The sequence below is a fragment of the Aythya fuligula genome, chromosome 22 (assembly GCF_009819795.1).
Source record: "Aythya fuligula isolate bAytFul2 chromosome 22, bAytFul2.pri, whole genome shotgun sequence".
NCBI lineage: Eukaryota > Metazoa > Chordata > Aves > Anseriformes > Anatidae > Aythya > Aythya fuligula.
This window is the reverse complement of record NC_045580.1, coordinates 7002220-7020219: the sequence shown is the minus strand read 5'-3', so window position 1 is coordinate 7020219 and position 18000 is coordinate 7002220. Positions and strand designations below refer to the sequence as shown.

At 40.3% G+C, this 18000-nt stretch overlaps 1 protein-coding gene across 1 annotated transcript; it reads left to right on the top strand.

Annotated features, from left to right (window-relative positions):
• The first annotated feature begins 133 nt into the window (after positions 1–133).
• On the top strand, positions 134–17624 carry TTC12 (tetratricopeptide repeat domain 12). The gene is made up of 21 exons (XM_032201991.1): positions 134–245; positions 447–598; positions 1222–1252; positions 1765–1842; positions 2352–2473; positions 3306–3365; positions 4321–4392; positions 5115–5175; positions 5262–5450; positions 6036–6105; positions 7135–7223; positions 8294–8462; positions 10055–10147; positions 10349–10412; positions 11409–11543; positions 12064–12165; positions 12466–12534; positions 13391–13492; positions 14365–14464; positions 16109–16334; positions 17297–17624. The coding sequence occupies exons 1-21, from the start codon at positions 185–187 to the stop codon at positions 17370–17372; spliced, it is 2121 nt and encodes a 706-aa protein (XP_032057882.1). The 5' UTR covers positions 134–184; the 3' UTR covers positions 17373–17624.
• The last annotated feature ends 376 nt before the right edge of the window (positions 17625–18000 follow it).

Here is an 18000-nt window from a genome sequence, read left to right as displayed (position 1 = left end):
GCCGGCTGCGGGGCCGTGAAATGGCGGCCGCCTCCCTCCCGCCCCGCTGTTCACAGAGCCCCGCCCCCAGGCGCCATTTCTGCAGCCGCCGCGTCCGGGGCGCGGTCTCCATAACAACGCCGAGGCCGCCGCGCACCTCACGGCCCGCGGGCACCGCTGGGCCCCGGCCCCGCTCCGCTCCGCGATGCTGCACGGGCAGCAGGAGGAGGACTTCCAGCGCTTCCTACGCCGCGTGGACGACATCAGTAAGTGGGGCCGGGCCGGGTGGCGCCAGGGGGATCCGGGCAGGGCACCTGAAGGAAAATTGGGTAGGGAAAATGGGGCAGGAAAGGGGAAAAAAGGGAAAAATCTGCCCTGTGGCGAGGCCTCGCTGGTGGCCGGAGCCGCTTTGTGACCGGGGTGGCCGTTTGTTTATCCCTTTATTGGTTTCTTTATCCCTTTTTTAGCCAACTTACTTCAGGACTTGAACTCGCCAGACCCAGCTGTGAAGGAAAATGCCATTGTGGAAACAGAGAAAAGGCTCCGTGAGCAGGAGGCCGGCAAGGAGGAAGAAAGCAAGACTACGGTGAACAGGACAGTCATCAACACGCGGGCTTCTGTAAGGGCTTTTCCCTTTAGAGTTAAAGCTGTATGCATTTCAGGCATTTTCAAATAATACTAACTCACATACCTTACCCAGAAGAGAAAAAAAAAAAAAAAAAAGAACAATACATAAAAGTCTGTTCTGAATTTAACCTTTTTTTATTTTGTTCCCTAGCTATCTTATTGGGAAGTAGTTGATGTCATGTTGACTTTGTCTTAAGGCTGCTAATGATACAAAGTACTTCCCTTTGATTTATTCAAGGTAGATGCAAGTGTTGAGTTGCTCTAACTTCCAGCTTTTACTGGCACTTCAGGGATTTTAGCCATGTAAGTTAAACCAGTTGAAGACACAAGAGTCTTTTTGCTAAATTCGTTAGGCTGTGATTCATGTGAGAGGTCTGGATTTTAGTGACCTGCCTCATTAATGATGCATACAGAAGCTTTCTGGTAATGCTGGAAGAAGTTAAGTCCATCCTTGCCATCTCTTGGTAAAGTGTCAAACTGATATTCCTAATGTGAGTCAGTCAAGATACTTCAGAGCCCCTGTAGCTTTGAGCAATTTAACCACACGTTCTTTTGCTGTTTTACCGAAGTATCTGTGTATGTACACGTGTGTGCTGTATTTCTTTTTTTTTTTAGGACGTGTCAACTGCAGAGGCAGTGAATCCAGGTAGGACAGTGTTCCCTCTAGCGTTTAGAAACTCTTCCATCTGTTTTAGCAGAACTGGAGTGAGGATTGCTGCTCATGCAAGACCCAATTCCACTCCCCCTAAAATCCAAGATAACTTTTCTTTAGAATTCAGTCACATCTAGAAACTTAAGTGTGGTTGCACTCGTTCGTAGGTAGGAAGTTTGTTGGTGTAGTTTGTCATCATATTCTAGTCTCATGTACAAAGCTGGTATTCTGAATTTAGAAAGAAACAAGCTTGTATCTAGACATGAGCTACTTTGTGGCAAGTATGCAAATCCTGAAAGGTAAGATGGTCTTTTTGTGTGATTGCGTGACATTCGCATTGCAATTTTACTTTTTGAAATAATCCCTTAAGCTTCTGTATGTAGAGAAATTATGAAGAAATCCCCTAGAAATTACTTCTTTCTTGTCTACAGATTGATTTTAATAAAGCAATTATTTTGTATTTTTATTTCTGTAACTAAAATACCACCAACTTTTCTGTCTCAAAGATGGCTTTCTGGCAGCTTTGGAAAAGGATGCAAAAGAACGAGCTAAACGAAGGAAAAGAAATGAACGCTTAGCCAACAGTAAGTGCTAAAGGCTTTTCTAGCTAATTCCTTCAGACACTACCTAGCAGGAACTAGGATGATTTAAGATTAAGAGTCTGTTGTGCTACTCTGTTAATGCAATTCTTAGGTACACTGAGGCAATGATTTGCTTTTCTGAGACAGTGGTCCTGTGGGCAGTGCCGATTAGCTGGATATAACAGGGTTGTATACTTCATGTAGTGTTGCAGCCTATTCTTCTCCATTATGTCCTTATGGTAAGGGTTTGGGATGGACGCAGGAAGTTTCAGTGCTTGAGAGGTGGACTAGGCAAAGACAAACAGTTCCCTCTTTAAAAGAGGGATGGACACCAAAGAGCTCAGAGGTCCATTGCAAATAATGACTAACAAAGATAGCTGCAGTGGAGCTGGACTGGAATTTTCATGATTATTCCAACAGGATAATATGGCTTCTGTTTCCTCAGTCACCATTTTTAGGGACAAAAATAAATGCCAAAATGTTATTCTGAATGCATGTGTGTTGTTCTACAGCTCTGAAAGAGAAGGGAAACGATGCCTTCAGGAAAGGAGACTATGACACAGCCATTCAGAGATACACTGAAGGTCTGGAAAAACTGAAAGACAAGCAGGAACTCTATACCAACAGAGCACAGGTCTGCACGTGAAAGTGAGCTACCAGTGTCCTGTTTTCAGTATTATATTGCCAGGATAGAATCCAAAAAGGATTTTTCTGTTACTTAAGTGATTTCCTAAAAGGTAATATCTGTTGCCTTATGGAGAGGCTTAAAGTGCAGTGCAAGCAGTTTTTCATGGCCATTCTCCACTTCCAGGAATTAGTGAGTTCTGCTTTGCTACAATACTACCAACAGTAAATTTTTCTGTGGCTAGAAGTTAACAGCAGGGCAGTACAGACTGAAGTTTTTAATCTTTTTAAACACTTTATGGAAGAGTTGCACAAAGAAGATGATTAGAGGTGTAAACTCCTTGCTCTTGATTAAAGTACCTGACGCTCCCAGGAACCTTCCCTTTGGCAGGGGCAAGTCCTTGGGGAGATATTCATGTCTCCTCCTTCTTGGATGTGGCCCAGGTCAATCCCTGTTCCCCTAAAAATAAATGGGAGGAAAAAAAATCATTATGGAGTATAGTTTTGTTTAAATGCGCTTTTTTTTTTTTTTTTTTTTTTTTTTTTTAGGGGTCACTTTTATAATTGCAGAATGTTAACATTTACTTTGCATTCTTTTATTGCCTGGTCTAATTCATGTGCCTCTTTTTAAATTTTGTTTTATTACATGTATTCTAAATTGAAAACTCCAGTGAAATGGAAAAGTTCAAAAACAGCTAGCAGTTATCCTGCTAAGTCAATAGCTAGGGATATCAGCAGTGTAATTTTTTTTTTTCTGGTTATCTAATGTTTGTGCAATAGTTAGTGGTAATCATTTGACATACTTTAATTCTGATCTCCGGACTTCCTTGGTTGTATTTCAGGCCTACCTGAAAACGCATGAATATGAAAAAGCCATTGGTGATTGCGAATGGGCATTGAAGGTAAGTTCAGCAATCTGTGTTTTATGATCAGGTTAAATGCTCTCAGAGGAAGGATGTGTGTATAGCTGACAATATGGAGACAGCTTGCAAATGGAAATAGAATTATGTGGTGGTATTGCACAGACTTCTGCATCCTGAGTTAACCTGAATGCTGTAAGGCAGTTTATATTTCAGTGCTGCCTGTATGCAGAAGCATTCTTAGCTCTTAGGAGCTTGTCATTAAAAAAAAGAAAGTTTGAAGTGACAATAAACTATAACTATAATCTTGCCTATCCTTCGGAGAAGGAAGAAGCAAGTCTTTGAGCTCACAAAGAGCAAGTATTGATGTCAGGTGGAAAAGGTGAATATTACATCAAATGCCAAAAAGCTGAATCCATTTGTGTTACACTGGTGATGCCCATGAGTACAACACGATTAACAGATTATTAATAATACTGGCAGCATTATTTAAAGAAATCACTATTCTGGACACATAATTAAGCTGTAAAAGGTCACCTGGATTGTTAGTTTTGAGTTAGATGTTTCAACAATTTTATTTATTTATTTGTGTACAGCTAATGGAAATTACTACTCATTTTATTTATGGTAGAATTGTTAAAAACACATCTGGAAATTGTGTTATACAAGTTCTGTGATTACAGACTTATTGATGCAGGCCTTAACATTACCTAACTTGTTCTGGGTAAGTTTTTGTGGGAAGGATATTGGCAATTAGCAGCTTGCAGCGTTTAACCAGACCAAAGCCTGTGTTCCTTGCACGCAGAAGGGAAGTTAGTACCAGGGAGTACTAATTCAGCATATAAACTTTAGATGTCTCTAGTAGATCATAGAATCAGGTAGGTTGGAAAAGGCCTCTAAGATCAAGTCCAACCTTTATTTATTAATTAGGAATCTGAAAGAGTATTTCTAGTCTCAAGTTTCTAAATACTTTATGAATAATTCCTTTTTATCACAGTGCAGTGAAAAATGTATTAAAGCCTATTTTCTAATGGGGAAAGCTCACCTGGCCCTGAAGCACTACAGTGAGGTAAGCTGACTAAATCCTGTGGCTGTGAGACCATGCTTCATTTGGATTTTAGTGTGACATTGTGAGTGAGAGGGACTAATTTGTGGTCTTGTGCATTGGACAAACAAAAAAGGGTTCAAAAACTAATAAAGAGCCTTGCTGAGGAAAGCTTTCAGAAATTATTCTAATAGAAATAACTATAGAGGATGGACTGTAGAAGTCTACGCAAGTCCACTGTGAGAGGGTTGTTGGCAGTTTGGTCTGTGAAGAAAGTTCTTGCTATCCCAAGCTTAGTGATGTGTTTAATTCCAAGCATGCTAACAAGATACAAGTTTGTAGTGGGTTTACGTGGCAAGGTTTTGGTAGCAGGGGGCCATAGATGATAGTTAGAGTTCCTGCAACTTTCATTTCATGCCTTATTTGCTGTTTTGTCACTGGAACTTTGTTGTTGTTCCTACCAGCATGTTCCTGGGTATGTACTTGACTTTTTTCCTTCTAATTTGGAATAGCAGGCTACTGCTGTTTTGGGTTTAGGGACTGATGATAATATTCTTCTCACGCTTTTGGTTAAAAAAAAGTTTTGATTTGCCTTGCTTCATAAATGTTATTCGTCAGACTTTTTAAATACAGTAGCCCAAGAACTTTTGAGCTTAAACAGCATGATTCTGACTAGAATATTTTTTTTTTTTACCATCTTCCAATTTTTACCGTAAATTAAGCATCTGTTTCTTTTTTGAGTTAAGTCTAGGCAGTGTTACCAGAAGATCTTGGAAATTGATCCCCAAAAGGAAAGTTTGTTTAAAGGTAAGAAATATAAATTCTTATACTGTTGTCCCTTGTTTTCTGATCTAAATATTTAACCAAATATTTGTTTTCTTTTGACTGCTAAGATTGTATAAATGAGGTGAACTTGGAGGAAAAAAGAATGAAAGAAGAAGACAGAGCAATGAAGGAATTTCTGTCTGGGAAACTTGCAGCTCTGTCAGTAAAAGAATTGCTGCAGAAACTTGACAGGCCTGACCAGAATATCCTCTTCTATGCAGGAGGCATCAAAGCTCTGACAGGAGCTGTGAAAGATCGTGAGTACTTGATGCAAAGGTGGTTGGTCATGGGAGTTGTAATCCAAGTAGATGAATACAAGTGGAGTAGTTTTTAAAGGAACAAAAGCCCTGTTCCTCTGAAAAAAATAAAATCAACAGTGTTTGATATTTTAAAATTTATGGCCAGTAAATCTTTTACTTTCATTTCTTTTTTAAACATCTAAACTGATATTGTCGCAGAGCTGTTGAGACTTCCTAAAGGATTTGGGTCATTTAAGAGGTATTTATTATTTTAAGTAGGTAAATCTCTGTTAAAGTGTATGGATTTTCAAAGCTGTTCTCATTTTTAAGCCTTCCTCAAAAGCCTTTAATGTGAAGTCGATCATTTTTTACAGCACCAGGCATGAATTAGAGTAGTCTTGAGCTTCAAAGCAATTTCTACAAGTATTTTTCTTGAAGATTTTCTCTTCTTTTCATGATGCAAACAATCTTTCCCCAAAGCTGTTGATCCAGTGACCTTTTCCTTCAACATTGTATTACAGAAGAGCAGGTGTCTGGCTTCACTGTGATGCATCAGCCAGATGGCTCATAGAGCTGACTTGTTTATCTCTGAAATTTTTTCAGGCACTGAGCAAACTTTATTTAGAACAAACAATGGATTCAGTATCATCAATGACAACGAGGTCATAAGACGGTAAGAGCTCTCCAAAAGAGAACAGTAGCATGTTACAGCATAAGGAAATGAAAATATTGTTTTCAAGAAACACAATCACCTCATGAAATGCAGATGAAATGATCACATAATAATGGAATAACTGATTTTAATGTCTGAAGACTGGCTTATATCTGACTCAAATAGTGCTCTCTTAGATGCAGTGGACAGAATTCCTGAGTTCCTGCTTCTGTCTCTGATCTCCTATTTCTGCACAGTTACCCTGTCTTTAGTGGTGAGAGCAATTTTGTAAAAGCTTTCTATAAAAGAACATTTGATGTAAGAAGTTAGTCACTTTAAGTATGCTCACTGGCCTCCCTGGTGCTATTAATTGATGTCAGTAGATAGCCTCAGTCCTGTAATCAGGAATAGGATTGGAGACCTGTATCTTCTGCTGCTGTGTTTTCTTGGCAGGTATTATACTGCATTTTGGTAAATAAAAACTAAATCTGACTAATACCTACCTAAATTGCTTTCTAATCTTTGCCTCATAAGGAATCTCCTGTCTGAATGTATATCTGAGTCAGTTCCAGACAGATGATATAAACAAATAAGAGTTCTGCAGAAGTTGTGCTCTGAAAATTTTGCACAGCTAAGTTGGTTTGGAGCAGCACGATCTGGTTAAACAAGGCATGAGAGCTATTCTTCTCCTGAGGCATAATTCCAAATTGGCACCAAGCTTGTACGCCCTGGCTAGCCACAACTTTCTCAGTGCAGAACTGAATTCATTACTTGTGGTTTACAGTGATTGTGTAGGGTCTGTGTATGTTGAGGGTCATGTAGAGTTAGTAGTTCATAAATCTGGCCTCAGAGGAGGTCCTGGGGAAAACAAGTCTGGGAGTCCTAAGAATGTTGAACTAATAAGCTAGTATTGGGATTTATAAGCTTAAATGTTCATATAGCGATCCTCATCTGTGTGAGGCTTTACTGATATTTTTCCTTGCCAAAGAGCTAACCGTAACTGTTTCATTGGTCCTTAGTTCTTTTTACAAGCTCTCGTTTCTAATTTAGGGGCTTCTGTGCAGAGAGAAAACACATCGCTGAAGTGGATCTGTCTGTTTCTCTTCTCCTCCTTTGGCAAGCTGTCTGCGCCGGGAATGGTAAAACGGTGTAACCAACATTAATCATTGTTAATGTACTGTTAATATGGCACTTGCTGTGTCTAAAATAGTTGTTTGGCACGAACATCACTTTCCCAGGGCACTTGGGTCTAGACCTTATTGTAAACAAAGATTTACAGGTCAAACACAAGCGTTGGGTGTTTGCTGCTAAGAGCAACCACGGCAGTGGTGCTTCTTTCTATCATGAGACAAAACTTAGAGTCTATTTATATAAACATTTTAAATTTACTGAAGGGGCAGAAAGTAAATTCCCTGTGATTATTGCTGGTTCTTAAGATAATATCATTTCTATAATTTTATCTTTTTTAAGCAGTTACAGCAGTGAAATCAGGGCTGTGTAGAAGTGCTGTTAGAGAAGGGTGAATTCCTTTGTCATTCACAGTAAGCAGTCACTGGTTAGGCAGCCTTAGCCTGTATTTCTAGGAAGCCTGGAGGCAGCCCAGAAATGGGCCAGGGTAGCAAAGTGGCCGCTGGTGTGGCAAGACTGCCACAGGAGGGCAATACAGAAAGTTTGGTATCTGCACCTCGGCTGGGGTCCTGCTGATGCCCAAGGGAATATTCATGCAGCATGGTAGGAGGAAAACTTGCTTTATATTCTTAAAAGTAGCTAGAAGAAAGACTCATGTGCAGCTACATGTGTTTGCCTGGTGGGGCAGTGTGCTATTGTGCCTGAACAGCCTGGCTGATAGCAGTTTGCAGGCAGCTGACACAGATCTGTTGAGAGGAGCACTTTGTGCTCACGGTTCCGGTGTCTGTTCCTTTGAAGCAATGCATGGTGCCAGAGCAGGTACCATGTAGTGTGTGAGAGCAGAAATTCCAACACGTGTGTGTGTGATGAAGTCATGAGGCTGAGAGCAGATTAGTGAGTTCTACTGTACCATTGCTCTGCAGGAATGTTATGCAAGGTGAACGTGTCAGAGTGAATGAGCACATTAGTGGATGAAATAAAGATACTAAACCGGTTAAATCAACACCTAGAGAGAAAAAAGTGTCAAATAATGGGGATTTTATCATGTGTGACATTGCTCTTAGATGTGCTCTGCTTTCAGAAGAAAATCAACGGCTTCTATTGACTCACCCTGATGTGAATGCACAGCTGTCAAAACTACTTGCTTCTGGTGTATTGGAGATCCAAAAGGAGACGTTGGCACTAATCATGCTCTACTCAGAGAATGAGAATGGGAGGAGATTGTTGGTCAGGCATCAGGACCTATCCAGGTAGTTAATGCAACTAAAATTCAGCTAAGCTTGCTTAATCCCTCGGTTCAGAGATCCCAAGCTCATTGCACAATATCAAAATCCCAAACACATTGAGCAATAAATAAGTGTCAGACTTTCTGAAAAGAATATAATGATATTGAGGGTTCTGCTCTAGAGGGCTAGGCCTAGTTGAGCAAAAGTGGAAGTTATGCATATGGAGAAAACAGCTTTAGTAAACACTGTACCTGCAGAGGTCTGTGCAGCTAAGTAGAAAGGGCTTATTTCTGAGGACATTAACGTAATTTTGAGGCATAGTTACCTTTTTTTAAACCTACAAGTGTGTGTTTGTCTAGCACTCCAGCAAGAGCTTACATTGCTGTCTCTTCATAGCTCATGATTTCAAGCTGCGAATCGCTCCTCATCTGGTAATTGGCATTTATGATTATTCAATGTTGCCATGACTCACTGAGTGGAGAAAGAAACAGTCTATTACCTCTGTGCTATTGTCCTGCTATTTTATTCTACAGTTAAGCAGAGGAGAAATTTTAATGTACCGGTTTGCACTAAATGGTTTAAAGAGTCGGGTGAATAGAAAAGATTCTCCAACAGATGTACACACTTCACTATATAATATACAACATTAATCACAAGACCTTTTTCCTTGCAAGAAAGGCTAAAGAAATGAGCCATGTCTAAGGGGAAGCTTAAAAGAGGCAAATAATATTACTTTGCTTTAGAATATCAGGAGCCTGAAAGCTCTCCAGGCAACTTCTGAAAGAGATCCTGGGTTTGACTGCTATAAAAGACTTAGGATGTTCAGAAGATAACTTATAACTATAGGTTCTATCACCAAACTACAAAGTTGGAGAAGAGCAGCAGGGAATTTCAGCTCACCAGGGGAGCACCTAGAAATGCCAGCACATGTTTGCAGAAGTGCTTATCGTGGGGCAGAGGTTATGGGTTTGCAGTCTCAAGTCCTGTAAATTCCATGCAGCTCCAAATCCCATAGCAGCAAGCATGCTGCTCCAGAAGCTCAAAAGGTGACTGGTAGGATGTTTTTATTCAGGCAGGAGATGAATTTTTCTTTGTTCCTATAAAGATTGTAAATTTACACTTTCTGACCCATACACACACATGGACTGTTGGGTTTGCTCAGCATGTCCTTTTAAGCCATGCAATCATCACTGACCTTCCACGTGAGCCTTTACAATCTGCTCTTCAGTACTAGGCTATGCTGACAGTGTTCTCTGTCCTGACTATTACATTCTACTTGTCCATCTCCTAAGACTTTTGTCAGTAGCAAAGCATCTAGGCTTCAGATGCCTTGTGAAGCTTAGATGCTGATAAAATGTTCTGATGCTGATGGAACACAGCACTTGTGGTTGTGCAAAAAGGTATCACGTTGTGGGAGAATACAGTGCCAAAATCCTAGGGGCTAAACATATTTGGAGGGCCTAGTACATAAAACCTGGGCAAAATCTAGTGAGTTCAAGGAGAGTAGATCATAAGAGTATAAACTATTGGTACACTTAAAGTACAATTTCGATCTTTAATTATTAAGCTAGAGCTGATGCAAGTTTTGTCCGTTTTGTTTCTTTTTTTAATAACAGATGGCTGCAGATATTGGTGATGTTCGTCAAAAACACTGATGCCAGAGCTAGCAGTGCCATGAATATACTGTCTGATTTAACTCAAGAGGAGAAGTAACTTGCATTTCTTTGTTTTTATAAGTTGTGCTTTAAAATGTACTAAATGACCTAATGATACAGGCTGTTGGGCTTTGCTGCAAGGGTACATTGTTGACTTGTTTTACTTTCTCTGGATGTTCCTGTTTTGTTGCCTTTCTGTGTGACTTCGGTCTAAAGCTCGAAGTGTCCGAATACGGCTTTCTTTATCCCCAACAGGTTCAAAACCCAGTGTCGCATCATGTTTTCCACAGGTGTTTTACCTGCATTCACCCAGTTACTGGTATGAAAAGACTCAGTTTCTGTATCTCTCATTTAGTCTCCTGTAACACAGCTTGACTCCTTCCAGTTCTATAGCCAGTTGCTCATAGACAGAACTCCTCTGTGGCAGGACTACAGTAGTTACACTTCTAGTTCTGTAGGCATAATAAATCCAATTTTGTCATATACTTCCCTCAGGAAAATGTTCTGTCTTCAATATTTAGTGCTTGGTTTCTACATGTTGCTGTTTCTGCATGTTGCCTATTAAGTGAAAGCTCTAGACTTGGCTGCAGGTTCCCACTGGAAACTGTCAGGCAATGATTTCACCCTCCAGTTTTGTTTTACTCTTTTTGTGATGTGACTTTAATCCACTGTCACTAACTAATTAGATCTTGGATAGTGGCTTATTCTGTATTCTCCTAAGAGGAGATCAGGGTAAAAAGATCTCATTAGTCTACGAGTAAAACATGTTGGGTTGTTCAGATCCCTTCTCTGGTTATTACTTACTTAAACTACAAACTTAAAATACTGTTGACACAGAAATTCATCCTCAGGAAGAAGGAAGATGACAGTGGAGACGGGTTCTGTTGCAGAAGTGCAGGTGCAGCTGGAAAGTAAACATTGCCACTTTGCTCAGGAATTTCCACTTCTCCAGCTGAGCACCAAGAAAATGCAGTCATTATACCACTTTCATATGGCTTATTGCTCTCTCCTTTTGAACGTAACTTCCTGGAATTGCAACTGAAGCAGAGGTTGTTCTGTTCTGTGGCCCAAGTAAGAGGTTCAAGGTTAGGGGCTACAGAAGCCAGTCACTTTTTCCTGAGTCGTAGGACTGTCAGAACTTCAGTGGAAGATTAGCTGTGAAAATGGCATTGATTTGCAAAGTTTGTGCAGTTTGGATTTAATACAGGCAAGAAAGAGTCTGGAATCCCAGACAGGGAGGTAACCAAACAACATATAGGTATTCCTGTCATTTGTTCTTAATTTCATATTCCACTTTTTTGATTTCTCTTTTTAGACCTCTGCCAAGATGGTGAACCAGGCAGCACTTGCCCAGTGCATTGGCATCATGGGGAATCTGTGCGCAGATACAGTCATCCGAATGCAGATGGCTGACTGCAAAGAGTGCTGGCAAGCCTGCATAAAGCTTGTGGTAAGGAGGCTTGATGGCTCCCTACAACACTGTTTTCAACCCAATTGCTTAGGAAAATGGCACTTGTGTGATCGTGTTTGCCTGCCTCCCCTTGTCCTGGACCCTTGACTGATATCCTTTATATCTGATAGCATGATAGGAAGTGTCAAAGCAGTCCCTTGTTCACCTAAGTGGTGGCTCAATAAATGGGTGGAGGAGAGCGAGTGGTCCCTTATTGTAGGCAGCACCTTTCAGGGTAAGGATGCCATATGAACTCAGTCCTCAGGAACAGAAGAATTCAGGGGTTGGGAAAGGATCTTGTCAACTTGCTACACATCAGAAGCTTCAAAGCAAAGCACGCACAAGAACAAATCCGTATCAAAAAGATGTTGTTGTCACTGCTGCTCACAGAACTTGTTCTGCCCTGGAGTTTGTAGTACGTGGGGGAACATTGGTCAGTAGGTGAACGCACAGAGGAGTCTGAAGAAGCTCACATCCTCAACCTCTGAACTGACTGCACTTTTCTCTCCTTTGTGCACAGGATGAATATTTTGATGTGAACACTCCCAAGTATCAGGAATGTTTGTTTGCAGTGCTGGGCCTAATGATGAACTTACTGCTTGAATCAAATGCGATCATCCAGGTATGCAAGATCTGTGAACGTTCTTTGGTAGCGTTCTTGTTATGATCGCTTTCTTGGAGATTCAGAATTGTTTGAGCAGTTGGAGCATCTTCTTCCCTTGTCCCTGTAAATGGGCCTGATAGGAGTCTATGAAGCTATATAGGAACATTCCAATACGGTGCTGAACTGTTACTAACATAGAACTGTGTGTGCCCTAACCTCCACGGGGTTCTCTCGTGTAGAGTAATTTGTCTATTAACCTGTTTCTGCTTTAATGCTTTCTGGCAATCAGCTGTTCCTGAGTTCTTGACTCTTTTTCAGTGCTTTGCTGTGGACATAAGTGGCAGATGCATGTCTCTCCTTGGGGACAAGGATGGAAGAATTGTGACTGTAAGTAGATACCTGTAGACTAAGAAAGGGTTGACAGATGATCTGTCCTGAATACTACAGTGCAAGCTACTGCCCAGTGCAACTCTTGTGGAAGCCTGTACTTCAGGCTATAAAGCCTATGATGAGTTTTGAGTATTGTTATTACTAAAGAAATAATATACCACTTAGGTTATTTGGGTTTGGGTACTCCATTTAATGCAAGAGGTTTCAGCGTTCCCTTGAAATCTGTTAAATAGAAGCTCATACAAAAGATTTCATCCTTAGGCTCATTTTCAGTATAAAGTATTAAATCAATGGAGAAGCAAAGGAGGAAGAACAATTTGGGTGTTTAACAGCTGTTTCTTTTTACAATTCCTCTATGTGAATCATTCCTAGGAGGCTGTACTCCTATTAATGGTGTGTAACTCCCACAGATAGCAATTATTCAAGGCAAATGGGTAGAAGCAGATGTGGTCTCAGCTGGAAGTCAGTTCACCTCTCTGAACTAAAACGAACTGTACTGATCTGCTTTACTTGCAATTACTTTGACTCCTCAATGCCAGCAGTGCTGTGCTGGTTTCTACTAGGTACTTGTTTCAATAAATAAGTATGCCAGTGGTTGTCCTGATCTTGGTTTGGTCTCACCTCTCTGTATGCTGAATTTTTAGAAACTGTGCTGAGTTGAGTTTCCAGTAAGCAATAACAAAGCCATGTCCTGAATGTTCCTCATATTCCTGTAAACTTCTACTTTTATCACTTTAATTACTTTTCTTTTATTCAACAATTTGCGAAAAGGAAATGTAAAAATGCCTTAAATAAAATTGTCTGTATAAGTAAATTACTTTTTTTTTTCCCCTCTCACACTGTTCTTGCTAAGAGAGCCATTGGAGTGTTAAGTCGTGTCCTGCCGGCATCGTCTTTGGCAGTAGAAGCAGTAGTGAAAGAAGGGGTGGTGAAGAAAATGATCAAATTCTTGAAGGTAAATTGTGTCAACTGACTTCACTTTATTTTTGTTATTATAGTCCATGAAAAAAACCTGTGTTTAGCCTTCTTTTTTTAAGGAAAAAGACACGTGCAGTCACACTGACTGCATGTATTTCATCTATGTTGTCCATTGTATCACGGTAATGGTGGTCTCAAGTACAATTTTGAGTAGTTTTGAGCCTCGGCTTCCCCTTGTATTCTGTAGCCCAAATTTTTCAGTGGTTTATATGTGAGCCAGTTGCTTCTACCTGTCCACAGCTCTACCTGCAGGGACGTGCAAATTTTAAGAATCCACTACTGCAGGCTCAGTTGGAGGATTAAAGCTTAAAATAGGGATGGTCAAATTTTGAGCACTGAAAGGCAGTGGAACCCTTTTCCCTGATTACCAGTGAGTGTTGAATTGAGCCAGGGAGGAATTTATCCCTAAATATATACATACATTGATCTGTAGACACTGTTTTGCTGTATAGCTGTATATTTATTGGAATGAGTATCCACCCAGGCTGGTGTAGATGCTGCAGTCCTGCTATCCAGTGGATAAAATAAGTCTAGAAAAAGGCTGTTGTGCTCAGTTTAACTCTACTAATTAACCAGCATCAGAAGATTTGTTAGTTTGAAAGGAATTGGGCTTCAGAGTTTCAGGGAATTGTGTATGCATGTTGTTGGCAGGGAGGAGACGTTCTTGTCCTAGTTTTCGGAATCTGTTCATCTTGAGATACCTACTGAACCAAGGTCTTAATTTTGTATTTGGGTTTAGATATAAGGAGTAACTGTATCCATGGTACCTAAGCTATTCTGTAACCTTGAGCAAGTTGGGGCATGGACTGTATGGTTGTTAGTGTACACTTTATTCTAATCAAAATCTAGGCTGGAGGACAGATCACATCCAATTACGCTATAAAGACTCTTTCCATCTGCACAAGAAGTAACAGACAAGCCCAAGAAGAGGTGGTGAAGTCAGATAAAAGTAAGTGACAACTTCATTAATTGGAGGCTGAATGCAGAGATGTAATCTTAGCATCATCCAATTACTTTCTTCTCCTCTAGAACACAACTGAACACTTTTACACTTGCAAGATTTAAGCCATGTTTTCTGAATAACATGGCCTGACATAGTGCTTAATGAGCCTTAGCTCTGTGTGTGGATGGAAACATGCACATCAGATAATGAGCCTGAGGTAGAGAAACTCTGCTTTACTTTTCTAAAATGTAACATCTGATTTCAAGAGGTTGAGATTGTTTATAGTTTGCTTCAACTTATATGTGGATATTTGGCTTCATAGTAAAAAGAAATGTGTCTAGAGATGGAATGGCAGTATCAGACAGGTAGGTGTCTTGGAGTATTTTTGAGTTACTAATATTTGCTCTAGTTGTTTGGTATAACACTACTTAGATGGCTTTAAAATCCAGGTTCAATTAATGCTTATGCAATTACAACTGAGAATACTTCGATGTTATCTAAATGGTTGAACCTGTCAAGAAATTGTCAGCTCATGTAGTTCAACTTGAACCCTAAGGATTTACACTCATTAAAAGCCTCTCAGAGCACCGTCTTCCTTTTGTACACCCTAAATTAGTTTCACTGTCATATGCAGATGAAGCTTACATTACCTTAGATTAGTGATAGCAATTCTCTTTGCTTTTGCCAAAACTCTGGATATTCATCTTTTGAAAAGTCACTATTTCTGTCATCTCAGTTTGCCAACCCAGACATAGCTCTGCTGCTAGGAGCTCACTGAAATCAAGCTATGAAGCCTGTGACATGAAATGGTGTTCTAGCTGGGCCAGTTAGTTCATCTTCACTGGCCAGTTTTGGTACCACTGTGGCAGTCTGGAGCAGCCCTCCCTCTTCAGAAGGTATTTTTGCAGCAGAAAAGTGAAGAAGCCTAATGTGATTAGGAAGAACAGATGGGGACGTGAAAGCAAATAAAATCAAACTTACGTAACCCCAAGGAGACTTGATGCATGTGAAGGCCATGGGTGTATCTTATTTTGAAAGCAGCCTCTTCCTAGACTGTATGGCCTGAGGAGATGGGGCTTCTGTTCACAGATGCCAGCAGCAGCCACTGTATAACTCTGTGTCAGGAGTATAGCCCAAATAGTCTGCTGCTGTACGTTAGTGTAGGTTACAGAAGTACAGGGAGCTGAGCTGCTTTGTGTAAGCTAAGCATACATTTATACACACACACAGAGCTTTTTTATGTTCCTTTTCCTTTTTTTCCCACCTGCTCTTTCCACAATCTCAGCCCTGTTCCTGGTTTGCTGGTATGGTAGGGTGAGAGGGGTTGCTTTTTCAAATTCAGCGCAATATCCCTTAGCAAACAACAAAGGTGGCATGTTCAGTTTCAGGGGAACACTTAACAAATGGAGAGTAGAGTGTAGGTTGAATTTTGTGAGAAAACTGTATAGGTAGGTGAAGTAGGACTGGACCTTGAACCTTGCTAAGAAATTCCCTTGCTCTTCAAAGTTTTCTAGAAAAAAAAAAATCTAGAAAAATACACTCCATGGAACAATGCTTGCTCTCGCGTAGTTCAGGTAAAGGCAACAGAAAATATCAGTGCTATTTGAACAAGTCTGTGCTTTCTGTACAAAAAATCACTCTTGTTCACAGGGTTCAGTGTGCTGTTGAAGCTCTTGGACTCAGAGAATGAAATCATTGTGGGAAATGCTGCTTTCTGCCTTGGCCAGTGCCTCGTAGTTCCTGGAGCAGCAACATCCTTACTGAATTCCAATGTTGTGATGACTTTGTTGAAACACGCTGGTGGTGATGCTACAAGAACTTCAGTGCAGGAAAATGCTGCAATTGCTCTGGGGAAGCTGTGTGTCGCTGAACCAAGGTATTCCATAAATAAATATTTTTCTTCTGCACTGTTCACTTGTTACTAGTCGATAATTCTTGCAAAACTGACATGGGAACTTATTTGGGAACTAGAGCCTGCTGGGAGGAAAAATAAAAAGAGGGAAAAAAAAAAAAGGAAAAATAGGGAAATCTAGTAATGCCAAAATAGAATGTCAATGCCATCCATAGACCTGGCAGGTACAGAGCAGATGAGGCGTTTGTTTAACTATCCTGTGAAATGTATCACTCTTCCTCCAATGGAATGTCCATTTGTGGTACTGTCCACACAAATTTGCTTTAGGAGTTTTGTGTTCTTAGTTGTCTTATTTAAGTTTATTCCTTCAGTTTATTTCACATTGTTTGATGTTGCTTCTGCTGGAAGAATGGGAGAAGCGGTGTTCTCTCTGTAGAGGTCAGAGAAATGAGCGCAAAACAAAAGTATAAATGTCAGCAAAGAATGCCTGTGCTGCTGCCTGCCAAGAGTGTGCCAAGTCCTAGCTAGCTGCAAACTGTCAGTTGGACACCGAGCTGCATTCTGGTAGAATTGAATTTCAGCACACTTACTATTCCTGCAGAACCACTGAAGAAAGCAAAGGATAACGTTTAGGTTCTGGAAGTTGAAGTACTTTGCTCCTGCTGGAGTTCTCAGATGAGCAATAGCTGAACTATCTGCTCTGAGATTTGCAAAACGCTCCCCAGATACGAAAGGGAAAGACCTTGTTTAGTTGCTTCTGTTAATTTGAAATTTCACCTATTTGAACAACTGTCAAATATTATATAGAACTTATGTTTTCCTTTATTGTGGGGAATAATAATTTAGAAACATTGTCCTGTTACTTTAAATGTAGCATTAAAAATCCTGGATGGTTTGGTCATGGGGTACAGCAGAGCAGTGGTGGCTAAAAACTTCTGTTGTTAGTCAGCTCATATCTCTGAGCAACCTTTTTGTTGTCTTTTCAGGCATATTGTTCAACTACGTGAACTCAATGGCATGGCCATCCTGAACTCCTCTATGAAATATGTGCATAGCATCTGAAGTCCTCAAGAAAGCTTTCGTATAAGCTGTTAATATCCCTTGCTGTTGAATAGCTTCTTCTTTTCTTAATAAAAGTAACTCAAAGCAGATAACCTGTTCAACCACTTCTCAAAAGTGTGTACTCATCCTACAAAGAAGCCAGTGAAACAACATCGATGTAAATATCAGGAGAAAGAAGTTTATTATCTAGGCTTACAAAAATAACAGTTCTGCTGAGATTGTATTTACCTTAATAAACGATGTTGCCCTTTCCTATTGGCAAGTCCCTTGTTGTTTAATTATTGAACAATGGATCACCTACTCTACTTTCTAGTTGGTGTCGGAACTCAGTATTTAGGAGAAAATAGAAATAATCCTCTACACTTGGGGCGTAAGGTGTCACTTTGGAGAATCCTTTTCCCCACGCACTCTCCGCTGGTTGCTAAATTATGCTTTGGTATTGCATGTGTGATATCACCTCATTCTTAGCTGCTTAAATACTAAATAAATGGGTCTCAATTTCACTAAGCTTAGAGTCCTTCTGGTAATTTATGGTAATGCAGTTTATGTGTGATTTGGGGGTGGTTGCTTTTAAAAGCATTACTTTTGCTGTTTTGGTAAATTTAGTCAGATTCCATTGCCCTTTACT

Coding starts and splice junctions, on each gene's coding strand:
- TTC12 (XM_032201991.1), top strand. CDS start 185: ATGCTGCACGGGCAGCAGGAGGAGGACTTCCAGCGCTTCCTACGCCGC. Junction 2,474..3,305: donor TCTATACCAACAGAGCACAG/GTCTGCACGTGA, acceptor GTTGTATTTCAG/GCCTACCTGAAAACGCATGA. Junction 13,493..14,364: donor AAATGATCAAATTCTTGAAG/GTAAATTGTGTC, acceptor ATCAAAATCTAG/GCTGGAGGACAGATCACATC.